At 41.8% G+C, this 24,119-nt stretch overlaps 1 protein-coding gene across 4 annotated transcripts in view; it reads right to left on the reverse strand.

Moving 5' to 3' along the window:
* The window catches only part of DPP6 (dipeptidyl peptidase like 6), a 544,817-nt gene that overhangs the window by 139,192 nt on the left and 381,506 nt on the right, over positions 1-24,119 (reverse strand). For all 4 annotated transcript variants that reach the window (XM_063415978.1, XM_063415995.1, XM_063416003.1 and 1 more), the window contains exon 3: positions 22,893-22,991. In XM_063415978.1, the coding sequence (XP_063272048.1) occupies positions 22,893-22,991 (99 nt within the window). The remainder of the gene's footprint in view (positions 1-22,892; positions 22,992-24,119) is intronic.

Consider the following 24,119-nt stretch of genomic DNA (forward strand, 5'->3'; position numbering starts at 1 on the left):
GAAAGTCTCTGAAAGTGAAAGGTAAATGACCCTCTAACAAAGCAGATTCTGGAACCTAATATTGTGCTCCAACTCTGGCATTTGTTCTTCAGACTTATAGCAGAAGGAGATACTTGCAGAGAAATCACCATTTTCACATGAAACAAGGCAAATCAGCTTGTCTCTGTGCACTTGGAGACTATTCCAGCTCTCAAGACAGGTGGACAAGGACAAAAACACAGGAGACAGTGTCCAGGTCTCAAAGCACACAACCTGCCTGACAGAAAGGCTGGGGCAGAACTATGAAAGGGACTCCAAATGAGGGTCAGGTAGGAGGTCAAAAGTTCAGGATGAAAAACATTACAACAATAAAGGAATGTCACAAACTGGAGTTCAAGTCTGATCAGTGCTTACATGCACTGCCCTGCAGATAAGACATAAAACATAAGTCCCAAGCACTCTGCCATTAAAGGAATCAGCAGTTTTTCTTGGCACAGGATTAGGGGTTATGGGTTTTTTTGCAACTTGGTTAAACTGAGACACTGAGCACTGATGGATCCTACCAAGTTTCTGCTTCCAGTTTCAGCTAGGGAAACAATTCCTCATCACCTGCCATAACTGTGGCTACCCCAGGAGTGTTATCATGATGCAACAAGGGCTAGGGACATGTGGCTGGTTCAACATTATCCATGGGTTGTCCTGGGATGAGCCAAAGACGAGTTTAAATCCTCTAGGATACATACAGGCACAAACCCAGCTCACTGTAACTACAGGGGTGTGCACAGCCCAGGTGGGGTGACCTGCTGAAGGCAGCACTGTGTTTTGGTTCTCTCCAAACTTTGGTGTGCAGACCTAGCATATCCCTTATCCACATTTCAGTCCTTTATTTCCAACCTGGTGATGGTAATCCTCGTCACAGTCACTAACTAGCTGTACAAAATGCTCTGAAGGTGCAGATGAAAAGCTTCTGCACTCTACTTATTGCTGTCAATAAAAACATCTCCCCCTCCATATCACAGATTTACACATAAGTGGAAGAAGAAGAAATCTTCTCTGAGATTGGGATGAATCAGATTCTGTAAGAGCAGAAGACTGCTGCAATACAGTTGATGCTCTCAAAGCCACAAGGTTTTAGAGACTTTAAGATTCTCAGAGTCCAAATCACAGCAGCAGCCCTTCAGACTCACAAGCAAAGTTCTCAAAGCATAACTTTTTTAAAAATTATGGAATAAATTTTATCAGCAACTTCTATCATGAATTAAAAAAGAAGTACCTGAATTAGATTGACTTGCATTTATCTTTAAAGTATTTATCTTTAAAATATCTTGAAGTATTATGACTGAGCAAACTAAGAAACTCAAACTTGAGAAGGAACTGATTGAACAGAGCTAGGACAGAAGTCAAAAAAGTCATAAACAGTACAGAGAAGATAAATAAGGGATGCTTATTCCCTGCCTTTTCCAAAATAAACACTGGAAGGCACCAGATGACACCAGCCAGTGTCAGGTTCAACACAAATAAAAGGGATTATTTCTTCATGCTGAAGGCAAACAAACTGTGGAAGTCACAGTCCCAGAACAGAGCAGGTGCCAGGGCTGCAGGTGGAGCCAAAGTAGAATTAGAAAAATGGAAGAAAAATCCATCAAAGATTATATGTCTCAAAGGGGAATGCTTTTCAGGAAGCCCATGAACCAGCCATTGTGAGGGACTAAAAGAATATCCTGAATCCTCAACTTGAGAATTTTGCCTGCTTTTTAGAATGTTCCCTAAGTATTTGCCCTTTTCCTGGGCCATGTGCCAGAAGAGACAATCCCTGGAGCCTGATCCAGCAGCAATTTATTTGCAACTCTAACTTCCATCTTCTGTGTCCAGATCCTTAAGAAAAGTGGTTATGCCAACAATTTAGGAAGTAAGGTAATAAAATATTTAATGCTTCATACACACCTGGTCTTTATATACTCAGCCCACAAAGCCTGAAGCATTATTTGTTATAAGAGGAAAGCATGCAGTCTGAATTTTTATTTCCCAGCAATATTTCAGGCATTCCAGAAATAACAGGAAAAATTAAACTGAGAGACAGACTATTACCTAATTATCAGACATGTTGAAAAATATTACTGCTTTAATAATCACCCTCTGTCAACAACACAGAATATTTTCCAATTACACGCTAAGTTCCAGACAGAAAAATCATGTTTTAAATATGACCAGCAAAACATTTGGATAATTGTAAGGTTCTCAGGATATTTCCTAGTCACAGAAAAAAAAAAAAAAAAAAAAAAAAACCCACATGAAATTAGCTCCAAGTTCAGAACTTAGGTAAAGTAGCTTATTAATCTAATGAGTCTGTGAAGCTGTTCCTTGAACATTGCAGGAACGGATGGAAGTCACATTACTGCCCATAATGCCATTGCTACCAAATTTTATTGCTCCTTATGCTCCAAAAATCCCCATAACATTTTAATAAACTATGAAATTTAAAGATTACATAGAAGTTGTTCCATGGTTAGAAGTAGGAGATAACAGACTTCCCCATTATTTGTTAAACCGTAACAGGTTTAAAATCAGGTGTTAATCTGCTGCATGTACTTCTAGAATGCATTAAAAAAAGAATAAATGAAGCAGTGCTGATTTGTTAGGGCAGTAAATCTTGCCATTATATTCAATACCAGCCATCAACACACTGTCTGAGTTAATGAACAGAAAATTGGTCTGCTTAAGAGAAGAACAAATTGATCTGCGTTACATTCCAAACAAAACACTGTGAGGTTTAGTTGGGTCTTAGTCCTCAAAAGATGAATAATATTCCTGGACTTCTGTTTTGAAATGTGTGATTTGTTCCAGTGCAAGAGAATTTATTTAAATGGGACATACCTCAATCAAAGCCAGAGAGCAATGCAGTGGCCTCTGTCTATAATGAATTCTGTCCAGCAAGCTGATGAGAATTTTTAGCCTGATTTATGGTTGTCACCAGAGCTGATAAAGGTCATCACTGCATCTCATTTTTTATAGCTGCCTTTCTTTGGGGCTGGTGTTCAGTATAAATGATGTCGAAAATTATAATTTCCAGGCGTGCAGCCATTTATTCCATTTCTTCATCCTTCTTGGATTTTTTCCATCTGCTCTTCACCAAAGCAATCATGGATGCCTCATCCCTGGAGGCGTTCAAAGCCAGGGTGTTTGGAGCTCTGAGCAATCAGGTCTAGTGAAAGGTGTCCAGTGGGGTTGGAACTGGATGGTCTTGAAGGTTCCTTCAACCCAAACCTCTCTCTATGATTCAATAGCAAAGTTCACTTTTCCAACTCTTCACCCCTCTTTCAACTTCCAGGAAGTTGTCTGGGTGATAGATTACATTTTCTCACTGTGAATGTAGACACAGATATGTAGTCACACTCGAAAAAATGTGACTGGTTGCAAAAAAAAAAACAATTACCAGAATTGATGGATCAGCCCTGGGGCTGTACAGAGCCAGTGCTGAGGAATGGGCAGGCCTGAGGAGAAACTTTTAAAAACCTGCTCAGCAGAACAGGTGAAATCATAAACCCCATGTGCTTCTCTGACTTGAATTCAGTCAGGAAATGCACAGGCAGAGAAAACAGACCCAGTGAGAGGGAGCTCATGTCCCTTGAAGTCACTGAGCCCTCCCCAGGAGCAGCACAGACAGACAAACAGACTGGGCACCAGACAAAACAGCTCACCACAGTGGACAAGAAGGTTTGGGACAACCCAGCTTCTGGAAGGAGTAAGTTTGAGTGCTGGCAGTGCAAAGAATTTGAAGAAACTACATCCATTGACAGGAACACAGCATCAGTGCCCAAAAATTCAGTGCAGTAAAACTTCTCTGAAGTCCACATTACCAGAGAGGAGAGACTGGTTTGTAAGACTAGCAGGACCATGCCTGTGAGGGAAACTTTCATTATTTGTCAAAGATTATGGAAAGCAGAAAGCTTTTCCAAGTGAGAAAATAGGAGGAAAAAAGTATTTAAATTCAGCTTTAAAAAATATTTTAATGAAATTGTTGTTTTCTATGTAGTTTTAATAACTGGTGAACGAAAAGTACACAAAAAAGGTTGAGAAATTCACATGCAGCAAGTCAGCAGCTAGAGATAATGAAAGAGAGTAGAGTGAGGACTGTTAGGGCCCGTCCAGTCTTTTAGAGGCACAGATTTAGAGGAAAAGGCAACTTCTTCAGTCCTGATCAACAGACATGAAAGATAATTGAATGAGGCTCAGTCTGATGAAAGCCATCATCGAGGGAATTATCATTTTCAATCCCTAAGATTAAGGAAGATTGGTGAATAAAGGAAATTTAAGTCATGAAGTTGTTCTAAGCCATTTCAGATAAATGAGCCTCCAGACACCAGCAGGACTGGCAAACCTATTACACTGTATCAGGAGAGCAGACAGCAGCAGGACCCGTGGGATGAGCCCTCATCCCTCCCAAGGGACAGAGGCCACTTTGCACTGGCACAGCAAATGTCACAAGGCCACCAAGAGACCCTGTGTGGCACCCTCCTGTGATTCCTCATGGGAGAAAAAGGAAAGTTGTGGGGGGGGGGGTTTAATGACCCAAAGTCATTAATGACCCCACCCATTTGGATCATTTTAATGACCCCACCCATTTGGGTAATTTTAATGACCCAAAGCAGTCAATCCTTGGTGTTTTATCTTCCATCTGAAGGGTGAGCCTTGCAGGAGCCCTGCAGCACTGCCCACTGGGGTGCACAGCATCACTCAGCCCCTGGCCAGGCTGAGCCCACCCTCACTGAGGTGACAGCAGCACCTGAACCAGCCCAGGGTTTCCTGGAGTCCTCCCAGGCAGATCCTGATCAGACACACGTGAATAACACTCTCCATCTAACAAGAGAACAGGCAGGAAGACTGCAATTGTAAGGCGGATGTTTCTTCAGACAATTGGTATTTTCAAGAGGGTGTAGTACACTTGTATTCCTTTGGAAAGATACATGAGGATCAGATAGAGGAGCTAAAATTAAAAAAGAAAAAATCTTCTGCTTGTTTAGCATCTCAGCAAATTTTCTGAAGGGCCAGGTGAGCTCCAGAAGAGCAGATGGAGACCAGAGTGGGGAAAGAAGTGGCTGTGCCCTGTGACTTGGGCATGTCACAGCTCTCATCCCAGCACACACACACCAGGGCCAAAGAGAAGGCTCCAGCTGGAGAAAGCAAACCCAGATTATCCATAGGTGACCTGCTCCACACAGGAAAAACCCACTGCCTTGTAGTGATTGCCCACATTTTCAGGGCTGGGGGAGGCTAGCAGCTCACCCTGCAGCAGTGCCTGTGGGAGCAGCACCCTGACTGAAGTGGGTGCCCAGGCAGGCTGGGGCTCAGCTGGGGCTGTCAGCATTCACAGCCACAGCCCAGCCACACAGCAGAGCTGAGGGGACACAGCAGCTCAGCAGCAGCACCAGGAGTGGCTGTTCAGTACAGCCATCCCCACTGCTCAGGTGGGCAGCTCACGGGGAAAGAAAACTGGGAGGACTCTGAGTTTCCTGTAAAAATGTGTTTTCTGAGTGTCACAGGTGAGGGAATAGCACAAACTGTGGTTAACAGGTTGTTGTGTGAGGGGCCAGGACCCTAAAAAAACCCCTAATCCTGCCAAATGCAGCAGAAACATCTATCTTCAGAGACTGCCTGCTATCTTCAGGGACTGGTTCTGAGACAGAGGGAACCTGGGGTTTTTGGATATAATGGAAGCAGAGAGGAAGACAACAGAACAGGGTAAATTCATAGAGGAAATAGAAGCTGTCAGAAAAAAAAACCAAACCAGCAAACATTATGAAGCACCAAACAAGAGGAATAAGGTGCAGCATGGTGTGAGCAAGGAAAAGGATGAACACAGGCAGGTTTGTGGAAATACTTCTTTTACTTTGCTTTCATGAAAGGGGAAATCACACCTTATTTACCAGGCCTGCAGGATTATTGACTCTCTTAGGACAGAATCTGCCTAACTGGAGTCAGGTAGGAGAATGGCCCCCCAAGACCTGAGCTCATTGGGGCAGGTAGAATTCACTCCTCAGAAGAGCACTGAGAATAGATGTTGAACAAATGCTAGGGACTGTGCATGCTCACTAACTGCTGCAAAACTTCCCCACATAGATGATAATGCAAAATAAAAGCACAATCAGTCCCCAATGGAAGCCTATTCAGGTGTCCAGAGAGATGCAATCACAAACTCAGGTGGAAATAAGGCTGTTGTGATGATGCATTTAATACTGTGATCTGTTGTTCTTTCAAGACATGCTGCAGTGCATCTATTTGATATTTACAGCATGTACCCAACAAACAACTGACTCTGAAATTCCCTCCCCACGGCAGAAGCAAAGACTGTTTTGACATTGAGCTGCTTCCCAGAGAGAAGATGCAGGGAAGGTTTCCCATCCCCTGGTGCCTGCAGCAGGCTGGGATAACTGAGAAAGGGGAGGCAAGGACCATGAATAGGGAATAGCAGTAATACCCATTTCCATACCCCCAGCTCCTCGTGCCCTCAGTGAGCTGCTCCTTGGGGATGGGCCCTGTAGACTTTGGCATTTGTGATTTTTCACAGCCCCTGCCACCACCCTGCCACTGTTTCAATCCACCTTCCCCTGTCAGTGACTTCTTTTCCTTCTGCCTTGCTACTTTGCCTGAAATAAATAAGAATTTCTTAGGCTTTGTGATGCTGATACAAGGAGCAACAGGGGACAGAGAACAGCTTGCCTTTAACAACATTGCTGCAGCCTTTAATTCCAGGAGACAACTGGAATCCCAATTTTAGCTTTCTGCCATTATGGGTCATTATCTTTTTTACTGTTCCCAGCACTTTTTTTCCCCACATGCAAGGCTGAAAGGAAAACTTCTTTAAATAGGTGATTTACTGTAATTTAGCTAAATGCTGTATAACACATTGCATTGGTGTATTAAGTGCAACATGATAGAATGTGCTTTATTATGCAAGAAGTGGTTTTAATTGCTCATCATCTCAATGCAGTTGCACTTGGTGCACCAATATAGTGCTTTTACAGTAGTACCAGTAAAATAAAACACAATTATAGCTCAGGAAAATTCCCACATCAACGTGCACCTCTAGCAGGCTTGTAAATTAACTTGTCAAAAACTCGAAGAAGACTGAGTCTTGGGGAAACATAAAACTATAAAAATCAGCAATGCTGGTCTGTTTCTCTTTTTTATCTAATCCCATCTCTTTCAAGATTCAAGCCAAAAAAAAATTTAAAAAAGATTATTTCAGCATCAAGCCTAGAACACAGGCAGAGCACACCTTTGAAATTTGGGTCCCAGATTTGAAACCAGGTAAAATTCTGCTCCTGCCTCATTTGTGAGGCTGAACTCCTCCTCAAAGAGCTCCAGTCTGGGAACTCTGTGGGCTCAAATCATGACTCAGTGGCACAGGCTGAAAAGCTGAAATGCATGCGAGAAACTGAGAATTTGTTTCAACTTCAAATTACTCCCTTCCCAATTTCCATCTGCTTTTATAACAAATGGAGGGGGGGGGGGGAAAGAGAGACACTACAATTAGGCAAAAAATGAATGATACATTCGCTGGTCTAAATCCATTTTTATTCCATCCAGGGCAAACCATCTTAATGACAAAACTGCTGCAAAACCCTAAGAACAGCAGTGGAACCTCACATCTTCTTGCCTGCTGACCTCAATTTATCTTTCTAATGACTTGGGGGAGGAGGGAAGTGCATCACTGAGATGACTTTGGTGTATTCCAGAGCTGAGAAATCTCCCTCCAAAATTCCCTGCCATCTTACTCTCCTGTTCAGCTGTGCTTGTGCCATGTGCTCTTCAAATCCTGGATGGTACAGGAGGAGAAGTGCAGTGACCCCAGGTTACTGGACAGCTGCAGACAGCATATTACACTCATCCCTCTGATTCCCTGCTGGAAACATTTCATGTTCAACACAGGCCAGAGGCAATTTAACCCCAGACAACTGTTTTCCCAGGAAAATGGTCCTTGATGCTTTTATCCACACCCTGCATATTTTTCACAGTCACATCATGCAACAGAAGAGAGAAAAGAAAGCTCGGCCAACAGGTAGCAGGGACCAGCTTATCCCAGCTCCATGAAGTGACTGGGAGGGGTGCACAGCCCCAAATACCCAATGGCACGGATTTCACTGGGAATATAAAAATTCCAGGGCTTTTTCCACTGTAGTTTCTAGCTCAGATGAGAGCCCAAGCTGCCACTCCTGCTTGGTGGCACCCAGCTTGCCTGTTCCATGCAGGGACACCTGCCCCAAGCACTCCCTCCCTCTTCTCTGCCAAATGCACCAGCTCTTATCTGCCTCATTTGGTCTGGCTTCACACAGAGGAGTACATATTACAAAGTGTTACACCTAAATGTAATAATCCATTTGACACTGAGGAAAGAAAAGGAATCCATGAATAAATTTTCATTAAAATGTGACCCCACAGCTCACTTATTTAATTTCTCTGTGCATTCCCTTGCCTCCTTCTCTTTGCCCCTAACCAAATTGCACTTGTTAGTGGCCATAATGGGCAGAAAGAACACATAAAGTGTTTTTTTTTCTTGCTTTTCATTATTATTATCATGGGGAGATTACTTAAATCTCAGTGCAGACTGCATGAGACTGTTGTATGTGAACAAGCAGAAATGCTTTGTGTGCAGCTTTGAGTAGTTTTAATTATCTTTGCATGTAATATTTCACAATCCCTCTGGTGTCACCCTGTCATTTCAGATGTGTCTGGTCAGGTATGACTGTGATGAAGTCTAACTGTGTGAGGAGTCTGTCAGAGTCATGTCCATCACCCTGACCTCAGGATGTTGAAAACTGAGGCAGGCAAGAGATGAAATCCAAGACCCCAAGACGTGTTTTGGTCACCAGTGCACGATTATTTGTTTTGGAGTGGTCACAAGAGGGCACCCTGATACAAAGCCAATGGAAACACTTTCAACACTGGCATAGAACAATTAATAAATAATTAGATCGGATACTGGGCAGGAGATTGGTGTCCTGAGTGAGATGGCACTGAGGGAAGGAAATGGCACCTGAGTGAGAACAGTCTTCCTGCACCCAATTGCAAGGGAGCCACGGGTGGAGAAACACTTTGCAATTATACATAAAATCCCATTGTTTTTAAAGACTGATGAGGGAATGAAAAAATTAATGTCAGCTAAGTAGGGTGGTGAGGCAATAGAACAGGCTGCCCAGAGAAGCTGTGGATGCCCCATTCCTGGAAGTGTTCAGGGTTGGAGGGAGCTTTGAGGAACTTGGTTTAGTGAATGTCCCTGCCCATGGCAGGGGGTTGGAAATGGATGATCTTTCAGTTCCCCTCCAACCCAAACCATTCTGTGATTCCATGATGAGTGAGGAGCTCTTCCTTAGCATTGCTCATTGGTTTGGTTTGCCAACCAGTGACAGGGTCAGCTCCTACAGAGTCCTCACCAAAGCCCAGAAAAGATCCCTGAATTCCTTATTTTGCTTTTTCTTGTTCCTTTTCCTCTTTCTACCATGGAACCAACATCCTCCACCTGTTGCTGCCTTTGTACAGTTGATCTTGAAGCACCAGCAGTTGCTAAGAAGATAACTGTGCTGATGCTGGTGCAGAAAGAAAAGGGCTGATATGAACGCCTGGTTTAAATGCAATGGGTGAAAAGAGTTACACCAGAAGAATGACTGCTCCTTCCTTCCCATTCTCATCAACCTTCTGTCCAATAATACCTTCTCAATGGGTTGAAAACTTCCAGCAGACAAGATTAAATCCAAAGAACGCCCTTATCCAATGGAAAGAGCTTGACTTCTTCATATTTTTCTTTATTTTCTATCCTTACACAGTTTTTTAATAACTCAGGGCAATTCTTTTCATCATGCGATTCCATGCTTCTGTCATAGTCTTAATCTTTCTCTGGACCATTTCTATTCCCATTCCAATCCATCTTATTTGGATGGAGCAACCCAAGCTCACTGCAGTGATCAAGGTGATGATGTCCCTCAAACTGGATAAGAACAGGCTGTTTTCAGTATTTTTCTCTCCTGAGTACAGTTCAATACAGTTTCTCCTAAAAAGTTGATTGCAACAGAAAATTGATTACACCCTCAGTTTCCTGCCCTAGAGGAAGGAAAGCAAATATAAACTATGGAATTCTAATAATCCCTCTCCTGTTTTCTTATTCATAGTCTTCTGGCTTGATAGTTTAACTATATTAGCCATTCTGTGCTAATTAGGAAAAAAACCCAGGAATATTATAATTATAAGTCTGTATTTTTAAAAAAAAATCTTCTTTTATGAGCATTAAAATTAGAAAATAATTAAAGAGCATGCTATTATGTTAAAGCTTAATTTGGTTTCAGGCCATATCTTATGCCTGCTGCTGTGTTTGGTTTCAGCTTCGAGGCAAAAGGTAATGGCAAACTCTTATAAATGCTGCCCCAGAAAGTGACACCTGGAAGAAGGAAAATATTAAACACATGGAATATATTTATATATATATGTGTATGTACTCTTGGGCACATTTTAAGTTAGTGTTTAAAAAAACCCATATTTTTCACGTCACAGTTCACAGCCTGCTCCCCCTGGGAAGGAGAACAAGGAAAAGATACCTCCAAATTATTAATAAGCATCTTGGCTTATGCATGAGTATTCCAAGCAATTTGTCTTGTCAAATGAGTCAGTCCAGCAGCTGAAGCAGCAGCAGACAGTGGAAACTGCTGCACATGGCCCAGCATATGTGCACTGACCCCTTCGAGGGGCCAGCCCAGCCCTGCTGGCTCCACTCCCTGCTGGTGCTGCCAGAGGCTCAGCATCCAGGGCCAGCTGCAGGAGCAGGCCTGGGGATGGGCTCCTGTCCACCAGGAAATGGGAAAATTAACTGCTGAGCAGAGAATAAGTGTTTATTAGGGTGGTAACAAATTAGAGCATTGGAAAAAAATTCTGGACTCCGTCCGGGCGGAGTTGGTGGATTTCAGATGTTTGTCCAAGTCTTGGTTGTTCTTCTCAGTCTGCCTGAAGGTACCACGTTACTCCAATATTCCTGCAGGGAATGCATGGCAAGGCCAAGGCTTCCAGCCAGACCCTGGAATGGCTTATTCTGCATAAATGACCACAGGGAACAAAACTGCAATAAGACCAAAATCTCTGAACTGCTGGATTCACCACCATTCGTTGTGGAGTCAATTTTTATAGAGCCAAGTGCATGCCAATATAATAATAATTTATCTAATAGATCCAGAATTTTGCCCATTATGGAAGAAATGCTTCTGAAATGATATATTTAAAACTTTTCTTGGCTTGAACACTGACATTTCCCCCCGCCTTCTTACTAGACTTTGTTTACATTTTTTTCCACCCCTGCCATTCTGCCTTCCCTGGAAAGCTAAAATGCTTTGAAGATGATTACCCAGATTTTGTCAATTATTATGAAACCTAAGCATTGGAAGACAGGTATAATCCTTCAAAAGAACCTGATATTTTAAAAACATCGTTTCAAATGCAATTAAATGGATTTGTCTCCATTTACCTCTAGATAAGTTTAACATTTGAAGGACCATTTAGAAATAATTATGATATCTCTGAGTACTAAAAATGTTTTTAATTATTGCATTTTTTTAAATCAAAGTAGAGTATTTTTGTGTGCTATCTGTCCCCAGAGGCTGGGACTTAAAGTCAAGTAGCAAAATGAAATCTCTGCATCATACCCAGCAGACCCAGTGCAGAGCTGACATGAGGCTATGAATCCCCTGCTTGGGACCTGGATCACACAATTTTATGATATCATGATTACTTTGTGTGGCATGATTTGCTATAGGGACCTAAAGATTCTAACTCTAACACACAGCAAGATCACCTGGCTTCTCTTTAAGGTCAAACAAATTATACTGCATGCATACATTTGTCTTCAAGAGTCATGAAACTCAAATAATTTGAATATTTTTGAGAAGTTAACCCAGACACTTCTGTACATTCCTTTTGTGTAGTTCCCATCCTCTCTAATATTATATCCTAGAGGAGGAAAACATTTGTCCAAAGTCCTGATCTAAGGCTGACCAAGCAAAGCAGATAGAAACAAGCTCCCAAGAGCCCTTCCTCTTGCAACAGGTCTTAGGTCAGTGAAACTCACTGATGAAAGAAATGCTGGATTGCAAGAGGCTCTGGAGAGTGCTTGGAAAGTGTCTTAGAAGAAAAAACTATTTTGGGCAACTAAACAGAAAATATACCAGAGGATCTGAGAATTCTCTGAGCTAAGAAGTGAGTGAGGTTCACTGCCCTCTTGCTCACCCCTGTGCACACACATCTCGCCTCTCATGGAAACAGGATTTTGGGCTGGGCAAACCTTTGGTCTCCTGTGCTCTTAATTGAATTTCTACTGATGTGAGATTTTAAAGTATAATTACAGTCCCTTGATCAATGACAATTATCTCATTCTAAATTTCTTTTAATGAATTATATAAGTCTGGTACTCTTTCTTGTAAAAAAAATGCTTTTCATACATTCAACAGCTTAATCCAGTCAGGAGATCCAAGTTCACTGGGGACTTTTTTCTTAGATAAGTAAATCTTTGCCTGCTAAATTTTCAGTTACAAAGCCTTGATATAAAATTTAATCACCAGAAATACAGTATTTCCTGTCTTCAAATTATTTAATTATGGTATCTCAGCATATATTTATTTAATGTTCATTAAAAGGAACAAGTAGAATACATACTGCTCTAATTAATCCTGGGGAAGCATTCTGTGTTCAACAAGTGTCCAAGAGCAGTGGAGCAAGCTCTGGGAAAGCTACTGAGTCAGGAAAATGTTCTTTGCACCAAATAAAAATCTCAAAGAAGGAATCAAAGTTGGGCAGGGCAGCATTAAAAGTAGTAAATTGCCTTGATTAAAATACATATTTTAAAAAATTAAAAGGTAAGCAAATTGCATCACAGAGAATGAGATGTTCCCAGGGATGGGCTGTGCCAAAAAACAAACATTTCTCGAAATCACTACTGAAGGTTTCAGCAGTGTGTCATAATTAGGATCAATGGCTTAAGGAGAGGCCTGAACACCCTGAAGGGTTCTCCTTTCTCCATCACCCCTTTGCAGTCCTCCCTTGAATCTGCTTTTTGCTCAGCACATCCTGCAAATATGCACCTCATTTCTTCCATCTGTGCTTTCCTGGGTGCTTATCTTTTAAATACCACTTTCTTAAAATGTTCCCATCCTTAAATCAGCCCGTTAGAAAAACCATCAGCAAGTTTATGCAAACCCTCTTTCTTGACCTTCTTTTCCTACAGTTCAAAACTGAGTCTCCTTTCTATCTGCCCACATCTTCTAAGCAGTGCTGGACCCAAGCAAAATAAAATTTCTTACTCTCTCCAAAAGCAATCTTCCCCCTGGTGAAACACTGCCAAGCTCCTGGGGAAGGAGACCAACACCCTCTGCTGTGCCCAGCTTGCTCCATCACCCAGGAGCGGAGCACAGCTCTTGTTTCTCTCCCTCCTCTTGCCTGTGCTACATTCCTCTGAAGAGTCAAAGGAAAGAAACCCCAGCAACTTAATTTCAGTACAAATTCAGCCAGCAGGAATGCAATTATGTCCGTCCTTTTTAAGGTTTATCATAGACAATTTTTGTCACTGCAGTGCCCCCTTCCCCAAGGGCTGGGGTCAGCTGGGAGCTCACCCTTACCTGGTTCACAGGTATCAGCTGGGGAAGAGCATCTCTTGGTGTCACACTCTACTTGCAGCTATTGACATGGATTTTTAACACTCAATCCCTCTCCCAGTTACACTATTGGAAAAAACCAGTGCCTTTCCTTCAGCTCTGAGAGCAGCAGGGTTTTGATTTCAAGCCACTTTGAACAGGATGAAAAAACCCCTGATCCTTTTCCTGACTGGATTTAAACTGTTCAGCACACAGGCAGGACTGTGCATGTGGTTCTGTGTCTGTGGATCAGAAACACCTCTGCTGTGAGCCACCTTCTTCAAAGGCCCCCACAGATGCTACAGCTCCCTGTGGCAGCATTTCCTCCCCACTTCCATCCCTGCTGTTCTCCTTTTTAAAATTTATTTATTTTTTAATCAAAAGGCTCCCCACTGTGAATCTAGTGTCTCTGCATCTGCCTGGCTGGCAGGTAAAAGGACCCAGCACTGAATTTATCAGCTTTGCATCCACTGCTGACCCTAGAAATGCTGCAGAGCACCTTAGAGCAACAGGCAGCTGATGGGGAGGAACAGTGGGGGCAGCTTCTACAAAATTCCCAGGGATTTCTACCTCAAATCTACAACCAAACTTAACACACAAAGGAGCCCAAATTGTTCTAGTTTTCACACACCTTTTACAACTTCAAATTATTCCCTGAAGCTGCTTCTTTCTGGCAGACACAGTCACGACAGGAGGCATTGCCTTGTTTCTGAGCTACTGTGAGGGAAAAACACTAATTTTAGTGGAGTCAGGCTTGAAATGGAAATGGGGAATCTGTTTCTGTTAATGGCTATAGAAAGTGTAGGAAAGCCTGCTGGCCCAACATGTGAGAGTGGGATGTTGCCTGCAGGGGGGAAGTCTATTTTTCCTCTTTTGTTGTTTTTTTTTTTTTTAAATGGTGGGAACAGAGTTAGGCAGTTATGGGCGGTGGGTGTTAACAGAACCTAGACAAGAAGAAATGAAGTCCAAGGAATTCTCCTGCCTCTTCCAGTCATCTTTGATTCACTAATTGTTCTCTTTGATACTGCCATAGTAACTGAATGTGTTTTCCAGCTCTTCATCATAGGCCATTAAGCCACTTCTCAGCAGTACTGACATCCAGACTCACTTTCACTCTTCACACAGCTCCAGCTCCACCTGGAACACCCCCCAGATCCTCCCTGCTTGCCTGGCCTTGTCCCCTGAGTGGCTGCAGCCAGCCCTGCCTGTGCAGCATCACGTTGTCCACACCCTCCTCATCCCTCATTCCTGGCACCTCAGTGCTCCCAGTGACCTTCAGCCACCAGCCCTGCCCCAGACTCCTCACTCATCCTGGCAAGATGCAGAGACAGAACAAACAGAGAGCTCTGGCACTGAATGCCTGAGGCCACTTTTTAATGCATGTGGGTTTTTAGATGTTCTCTCATTGAAGCCATATGTTGATACTTCAGGAAGACGTTTGACTCAGAGGCTCAACAGCAATCATGACAAGCAGGGGAATGATTAGAGTTCCGCAGGCTTTGGAGAAATTAGGTTACCTATGGAGGCTTCTAAATATAGAGATAGGTTCTTATGGAAATCTTGGCCTCCTCAAGACATCAAACTACTCAAAAATGCCACACACAAACCTTCTATTTGATCATTACTGTGTTACTTCTGCTTTTCCAGGATGCAGTATTTTTCCCAAACATGACCTTATGCAATACATTTCTCCTTCTAAATTCAAAAGTTGCTGTAAACACCAAAGAATTATTTTCTCAGTCCAAAAGCCATATCCCACCAGCAATCTAGCACTGCAGAGAAGAGTGCACGGAGGGACTGCCCAATCCTTGGCACCACACTCCTCCCTGCAGAATGTATTAATTTTTGAAAGAGCCAAATTGATTTCCCATTTCATTCTCTCAAGCAGTAATGAACAAAACAGCTACATGGCAGGAATGCTCTCCTCCACGACCTGTTAGAGTCTCTTAAAAAGCCATTAATTCCCCAGTTTCCTGTCTTTAGTGAACAGGTTACTGCCACTGCTGAACTCGGGCAGCTGCCCAGAAGCTGAAAGGCAGGAGTAGGACAAATCCTCTCCAGTACTCTCAGATCACAGATCCACAGGAATCTCTGAAGAAGGGGATCCAGGGTGAGGCCTAAAATCAAAATTATGTTTCAAATGGTTTAACATATTCCTCACTTCTTCCTCAATGTGGCAGTAGTGACAGAGCAAGATCTCTTACCTACTGCTTTGGCAACACAGGATGTCACTTCATGAAGGCATTTAGAATAAAAACTAGTGATCAACAAGCTCTAAATGCACAGACACTTCCACTGGCACCAACACTACCCAAAAATTTATTTAACAAACATCCCTATCTTTATGAATCATTGCAGAGGGTTTCTGAAGGTCATCCCCAGCAAAATGATGCTATGTTAGACCAGAAAAGCCTTCTTAGTCCTTCCCCTGTATTTTCTTCCTGCCCACACAGCATTTTCCTTTACTGGGGGTGTCTTTACCTCAGCATAAGGTAGAGGCTGTGGGGTTCTTTGTAAAGGGGCTTGGAAGTTCACTGAACCTTAGACAGCACAAACCAGGGTGCTGTGCACCAGCTATCTTGCTGTGTGTTTCAGCAAGTATTTCAAAAACATTTCAAAAGCCAAAACACTCATAAAAATACTGAAGAAAGAAGCTGCCATGTGCTTGGAGATGAGGTTTGAATTGAGAGTGGAGAAAGTTTTCTTTGACCTGTTAAGACCAGTAAACTCATTCATCTCAGTATTTTTAACACACATTAAAAAAACATTGTAATTAATGAGCTAATATTTCTAATTAACAAGGTGGGCAAATATTCTGATAGAGTAACCCAGTTTTCTTTATGCTTTCACCAGATTTACACTAACAAAGGCACCTGTGAGCATTTTCTACCTTGCATTCGTTTAACATAAGGCAGGAACTGGGATGGCATTGGAGCCCAGGGAAGGGAACTTCTTGGATGACAAACAGAAAGATGAATTTTCTTTCCTGCTGACAGCCCAGCCTTGCCAAGAGAAAGGCTCCTGCTGCCTCACAGTTTGGATGGTCACCTGCAAGCTGTCAATTGCTCTCTGCAAAGGTTGTAGTGATGTGGGAGCTGCCTCTCCTCCCGAGTAACAAGTGACAGGACAAGAGGAAATGACTTTGAGTTGTTCCAGATTTAGATTGCACATGAGGAAAATTTCTTCACTGGTGAAACACTGGAACTGGCTGCCCAGGGAAGAGGTGGAATCACCATCCCTGGAAGTGCTCAAAGCCCATGTCAAGTGGAGCTTAGGGACATGGTTTAGTGGTGGACTTGGCCGTGCTGGGTTGATGGTTGGACTCAGGGGTTCTTTCCAACCTTAATGATTCCATGAATCTTTTGGCTCATGGAGAACAGCCCAGGGAAACCTGCACTCCAGTCAACCATGCTGTAGCTTCTAGGAGGGCAATTTTAGTCTAAAGAGCTGTCAAAGCAGCACCTTACCACAAACCTTTTTCATAATGAAAAATATTAGCACTTACAAAGTTCTTAGTAAAAAAAGCAACCTATAAATAATTCATGTACTCCACATATATCTGCATCGTTTGAAATGCATCAGTGCTTTTATCAATACAGTGCAATGGATTTACACTGCAGAGAAGAGGCTTGAGGGCAATTGGGCTATCAAAGTATTGTTGATCTGAGCATTATTACTAAAGGTAAACTGAAATAAATTACCTCAGTCACTACATGATGCTTTTTTCAGCATGGTAAATAAAACTTATTAGTTCTAGGTCATTAAATTCAATATTAGACTTTAAAAGAGCCCAGAAATTCTATGATGTTATTAGTGAAACATGCAACAAAACACATGTGCTTCAGTATTAAAGATAAAAGGATTACTCCATTATATTTAGATATTAGTTATTAGTGTATTTTTCAAAGGGGCTTTTGAAATAAAGGCCCAGCTGCTGTTCTTAGAGGCAAGTTGGGCACACCATGGTCCTGGCTCTCACTGAGTGGCAGGTTTCCAAATAACTGAGACATTTCTGAAAATGTCATTTGAAGCCTCCTGCTAATTTACTCATTATTCCTCTTCTCAAAAGAATAAATATTATTTTTCCAATATTTCAGGGGAAGTGAGTGGGCAGGGACCTTAGAGTGAAGGCCTTGATTTTCACATTTTTTAAGTTCCTGTGACCATAAATATGTCCTTTGCTGTCCTGTACCTCAGTGCTCCTCACTGCTTGAATATATTGTGCTCTTCATTTTAACCTTTGTTTTTCCCTCTTGGCTTCAACCCCTCTGCAAGGATTGCCTCCCCAGGTCTGGCCAGTGTCTAGCCCAAGGAAAATGCTCTCCTAATTAAAACCCCCAGTCTCTTACCTACAGCCCCAAATCCTGACAAGAGCCACTGCTAAGTACCCTGTCTTGCAAGATGCCCACAGCAAGGTGGGAAAAACATCCTCTAAAAAGTAAGGACTGACTCTTGCACCCAATCCATTGCAATAACCTCTGTCAGGATATTAGAGGCTGCTCTGATGTTTTTCTAACTAAAACAGCATCCAAGTACTTCAAAGTGGGCAAATTCTATTTGCCATTTAAGTACAAAGACAGAAGATTAGCATAAGTATCCACAAGTGGCATATACAGTTCAGTCTCCACTGCTTCTTTTACATAGTGCTCCCTCCCCATGAGGAAGGAGTGCTCCCAGTGACGCCTTGGGAAGGCTGACCTGGAACAGAGACTGGACAGAGCTAGAGAATAAAGTAGAGATTTATTGAAAAGCCTTCAGGGTAACCTTGAGCAGGACAAGAGCCTGACCAGGGCTACACCCAGGGTGGAGCCAAAATGGTCACAAAATGGCTGACTGGTCACAAGGTCTCACACTTTTATAACTTTTGGTCCATTTGCATATTGGGGTTTAATTGTCCAACCACAGCCTCAAGCTGTGAACTCTCATCCTTCTTGTTCCTCCCTTCAGCCCACCCTTGTTTGTGCGTTTGGACCCTAAAGTTGTCCTTGGTCTTCAGCAGGGAATGGATTTGTTTGGTCTACCTACTCTGTGAAGGGAGCTGACAAACATTTAATAAGAGGCTCAGAACTGCACCCCTAGGCAGCACAGAATCTGAAAATCCTGAAAGCTAAAACTTAAGGCATCACCAGGATGCTGGGGGTCAAATTCACAGCTGGCAGGAATCACTGCAGCCTAAAAGTGCCAAAAAACCAGAATGCATGACTCAACTGGCTTCTCAGGCCAGGTCTAAATAACAACTGTGAATTATTGTTTGTAGTATAAATCAGATGACCAAGCTGCTCTTCAGCACAAAATGCAACAGATTTCCTTATCCTGTTTTTTGTCGAACATTGCAAGACCATTGCACCATCCCATCGAGCTTTTCAGAAACCTGAGCTAAACTGCTGTGTGAGAGAAATTACAGGAAAAGCCCAGTAATTGTGAAGCCTAATTACAAGGTAATGTGGTGCTCATGAGCAGAACTGCTGAACAATTAGGGACTAGACTAACGAGTAGGCCACCTGTCAGCTGGGACAGGGCTGACGACAGGCTGGCACAGGACACTCCTGACAGGCTTTAAAGGGGGATATGAAAACAAGGAAATGTTCAAATGCTACATTTAAGATGCACAGGATGAAAAGAGCCACTGATTGGAGCTCATATGCTTGTTAAATATACAGAAAATATAACTGCAGTTGTACAGGAAAGGGAAATTCAGCTCAGAGTATGAGGAATGAAGCAATGAGGAGAAGAGCACAGGAGATGTGGGATGAATAGGGCTGAATGAGACACAGCTCAGATTATTTCCATTTGGACTGCTGGATGGGGGTGCCAATTAACAGAACCCCAAACTTCCTGTACTTCACTGCTTGACATCTACTGTGGTATAACATATATACTATGCTGTCCTGAAAAACAAAACCTTCTCAATGAAGTCAGCATTGACTCGCACTACAGGGAAAACCTAACCGATGGCAATCCCTGGAAGTGGACCTAGAAATAAACTCTGGAGCAGTCCATGCTAGTCACAGAATCATAGAATCGCAGAATGGCCTGGGTTAGAAGGGAGGTAAAGATCATCCATTTCCAATCCCATGCCACGGGCAGGGACACCTTCACTATCCCAGGTTGCTCAGAGCCCCATCCATCCTGGCCTTGAAACTTCCAGGGATGGGCCAGCCACAGCTTGTCTGGGCAACCTGTGCCTCACCACTTTCCCAGTGAAGAATTTATTCCTAATATCCAGTCTAAACCTGCTCTCAGCCAGTTTGAAGCCATTCCCCCTTGGCCTGTCACTATGTGCCCTATGAAAACATCGCTCCTCTGGATCGCCCTTAACAGAGCCAAAGACAACAGTGTCAGGGCAGTAGAAGACAGATGCTAATTAAATAAAGTATTCTTTCCTCTCCCTGAACCAGTGGATAAAAATGCAAACTGAAATTTGAAATTACAGTGGCACCACAAAAATTGTAAAATGTACAAATTTATGACTTTGCCACACCTCTCATTTCATGCAAGTAAATTTAATTGCAATTCCAATTAAAAATAATGCAAATATATCCACAAATGAGCGATGAGTTGTGATTGAAAGCTGAGACAAAGCCTGTAATCTTTACATTGAAAGTGTATTCATGTCAGCTTTTAGACTGGTTCTTTTCCTTTTTTCCTAGGTCCTTTCAAATCAATAGAATGACACAAAGCTATTGATTTAGAAATATGTTCTTTTCCCACATGCCCACTGAGAATCAAGAAAATACTAAAACATGAACTCATCACATCAATTTCGTGGAACTTTCAGCATATTTTTAAATGTGACCCTGAATATAAATATTCTATTTATTGAAGCACTTGCTCTAAGACTCATTGTAGATAAGGGAAAGACTTTCCTCATTCAGTGTTTGAATCAGCCCCTTGCTTACTGGGAAGAACACTGACTGAATTTTACTGACTGAATTATTTTGGGAGCAAATCCCTCAGATGATTCAAATTCTCCTAAACATGCAGCATGCTTCCTCTCTGGCCATCAACCTCCTCTCTTCTGCAGTAATGTGGAGGGAGAGGAAGGAAATAGAGCTTTGATGAGCCAGGAGGACAGAATTTTGCAGAGCTTTGAGTGACTGTCATATTTTGCTGTATGATTAACAGGAGAGGAAGGGGAAGAAGGACATACAACAGCTACGAATTTATTTTATATTTAAGTACTTCTGTTTTAACTACTGTGTGGATCCCCACAAAGCATCAGCTAGGTTTGTAAGCTGTCATCCAATTTTAATATGCTATTTTAAAATATGCATTTTTTTCTTTTGCTAAGGCATTCCAACAATCTTGTTATACTAAGTTAATTAGTTTGGCTTTGGCATTTTTGGAGTCCTTCATGTACATACTGGAAAATAAGAGACCAATAACAACATGTGCTTAGGAATCTGGCTACTGGTCTTTCATCTTAATCACAATTTCACCACTTAGCCAGCTAAAGAAAGCTGTGAAAAATCCAACTATAATACAGAAAAGCAATTAATGTTGTAAAATGGCTCTGGGTCTTTGGATGAATGACATTGTAGATAAGCATCTTGTCCTTAAATGCTAAGTCACCCTTGGGTATATCTGGTATCAGGGTATCTACTGGCTTCATAAAATTCCTTTAGAAGGATTAAAATCAGTGTCAGTGTTTGTCCATATCAAAACAATAGAGTAAGTAATTCTAAAATTTCTGTGTATGTTTTCACAACATGTCTGTGTTTTGTCTCTTACATAAACAGTATTTTAGTAATTTCAGAGGAAAGACAGCACTAGAGGGTCATAACGAGAGGACAGAGATGGATTTTTAAAAACTCAAGAATCATAATCTTAATGAAAATTTTTATGACTTTAGTATTTGACTATAACTGAAAAGCAAGGAAATGCTGTTTTTTCGCAGCAGACTGCAGTTGTAAAAAACAAGCCTTATGTCCACATAAAGTGATACTCATGAGTGGGGGCATATTTTGCCAGCTCTATGGAATTACTTCATTCTCTGTTCCTGCAAAAGTTTAATTTATTCATTATCATTCCCTCCACTGTGCTCTATTTGCTATACTCTAGCAAATAAAGCAAATAGAAGTGAAAGTCTCAGTAAAACCCCTTTTCCTTAATAAGGACCATCAGGATATCTGCATTAAAAGGAAAAGGATGCTAGCCAAAAAATCCTGAACTGCAATGCAGCTAATATTTCCATCATCATCCTTCCCAGAAAGTGGTTGTGGGGAGCACCATTCCCACGGAGAACACAGCCTGGAAAAGAGCTCCTGCACTCTGGCAGGTGTGTTTGGGAAGGTGTTTATTGTCTGCAACAGCTTTCCCCTCCCCTTGAGTGGGTTGCAGCTGGGGGATGTATTAATTCAGCACTACCCTTTAACACTCTCTCTTTTCATTACAGGTATTAAAATTGCTCCCAACAGGCACAGCAGACAAGGGAAGCTAAACACGAGGAAGGACTTGATCCAGTTCCCCATTAAATTCCAAAGAAAAGCTAATAACTTCCCTGATAATAGGAGCTGGACTAGAACTCACATGAGCAGCACACCACAAATCATTTTATTCTCTTGTTCTGACTGCGGCAATTTCTGGTGAGAGCTGGAATCTACATCCCCCAAAGCAGCTCCACTCCAGCAAATCCAACATGCATTAATTCAAGTGTTGTTTGGTTTTCCCCTGACTGGAAAATGTAAGGCAGCAGAGGATAAAAACAGCACATGGCTTGTGTGCAAGCCCAGCCCAGCTGCTGCTGGGCCACTGTTTGCCTGTTGCTTTGCATTGCTTCATCTCTCTGCCAGGAAAAAAATGGATTTGATGAGGGAATATAAACCTCCAGTTTTGTTTATGGTAAAATAATCACTGATGGTGCTCCAACCACTTCTCCCAACCATGTGTTATATCACTTACTAAGCCTTGGATGCCCTTGGAGAAAAAAGCTATCCAAGTTTTCCATGCCTATCTAGGAGCCCACTGGGCAGCCCTAGATAAAAAGTTAGGACAATGGTGTTTGCATGTTTAACAGGAGGAAGACTGGAATGGGGATTTGAAGTTGAAAACAGAAATTTGTGGGCATGATTCTGGGCAAACAGCTCTCACTGCTGGAGCTGGGAGTTGGACAAGATGATCTCCAACCAGTCCTTGATCCTGTGATTTCAGGAGCAAAATAAAGAAATGGAGGAATTAAAAAGAGCATAAAAAAACCAGTGGCCAGGGGGCAATGAAGCAAAGCAGAGATACTACAAAGTGCTCAAAACTCACCAGTTATCCATTTAGCCTCTGGGTCATGAATCTTGAAATCATCACTGAAGAGATCTTCCACTGTTATCTTCTTCTTCTGAGACAAGCTGTTATCTTCGACTGTAAAACATTCAAAAATAAACTACCATTAATTCAACTTTGAAATGTATCTGAAAGCCCAGAAACTGTGAATGTGACATGTCATATCTCATTTGGAAATCCACATTAAGCTTTGTGTCACACACAAATCCCCTCCCATGGTGTTATAAAAGGACCACCTAATGGTTCACTAACAGAACCTTCCCTGATATATATGCCTGGTCTGAACAACTACAAAAAGACCAAGAAATGGTCCAAAACACACATTTTCAGACATAACATGATCAGAAAAGAATCTAAGTCATGCTAACACACCTATAGGTGTCATAGTGATATATAATGCTTACTATTCAGCAGGTAAACCCTAAAATATGCCTGAAATTATGCTCTATATTTTTAAAAGTATTTTAAATGGCCATTTTTTTAAAGCTTATATTTTTTAATTTCCTTAAAAATTTAACTTAAAACCACAGTTGGTAAGGTGTTTAACCTTATAAGGGCTCATACAGATGACTTCAGAAATTCACAAAAGATATTCTGTGAGAATGAGACATTTGGTTGCAGAAATATTTTTGAAAAGTCTATTAGACATAACTCTTCATCCTTAGATGTTGCATAGCTGGCCCATACTAATTTTAATTTTTAGTGAAAGGATATACAGTTTCATTTGTAAACATGGCACTATCAAAGCTGAAAATAATTTAGAGAAAAATCAACAACTTCGAAAACCCAACAATTTTGATTAAAATGTTCCCTCTTTCCTTTCCTTCCATCAACTGTAATTTTTTTTTGTTTTGACAAGCAGTCACCCTCAATGAATAATTTGTTGTCAACATTCAATTTTTTTCTGAAATAATATTTTCATGGAAATATTTCAGTCAGCTTTAAATACATTTGCTCTTTTAAAGAAAAGAGGAGGCCACATTCTGAACATTTCCACAGCAGGAATGTGTGTTTCAACAACTTTCCTCACGACAGTATCCTCACGCCTGAGGTTTATTGGCAGCCTTAGATATCTTTAATACTGTTTAGGGCTACACTTACTCTGAATACTTATGATTAGAAGAGTGGAATCAGACCCTGGAGGCACTTATTTGTGGAAAATCAGTCTTCTTTGCTGTACTAAATTGAGGCCCTTGGGCTACCTGA

Source organism: Prinia subflava, chromosome 1 (assembly GCF_021018805.1).
Source record: "Prinia subflava isolate CZ2003 ecotype Zambia chromosome 1, Cam_Psub_1.2, whole genome shotgun sequence".
Taxonomy (NCBI): domain Eukaryota; kingdom Metazoa; phylum Chordata; class Aves; order Passeriformes; family Cisticolidae; genus Prinia; species Prinia subflava.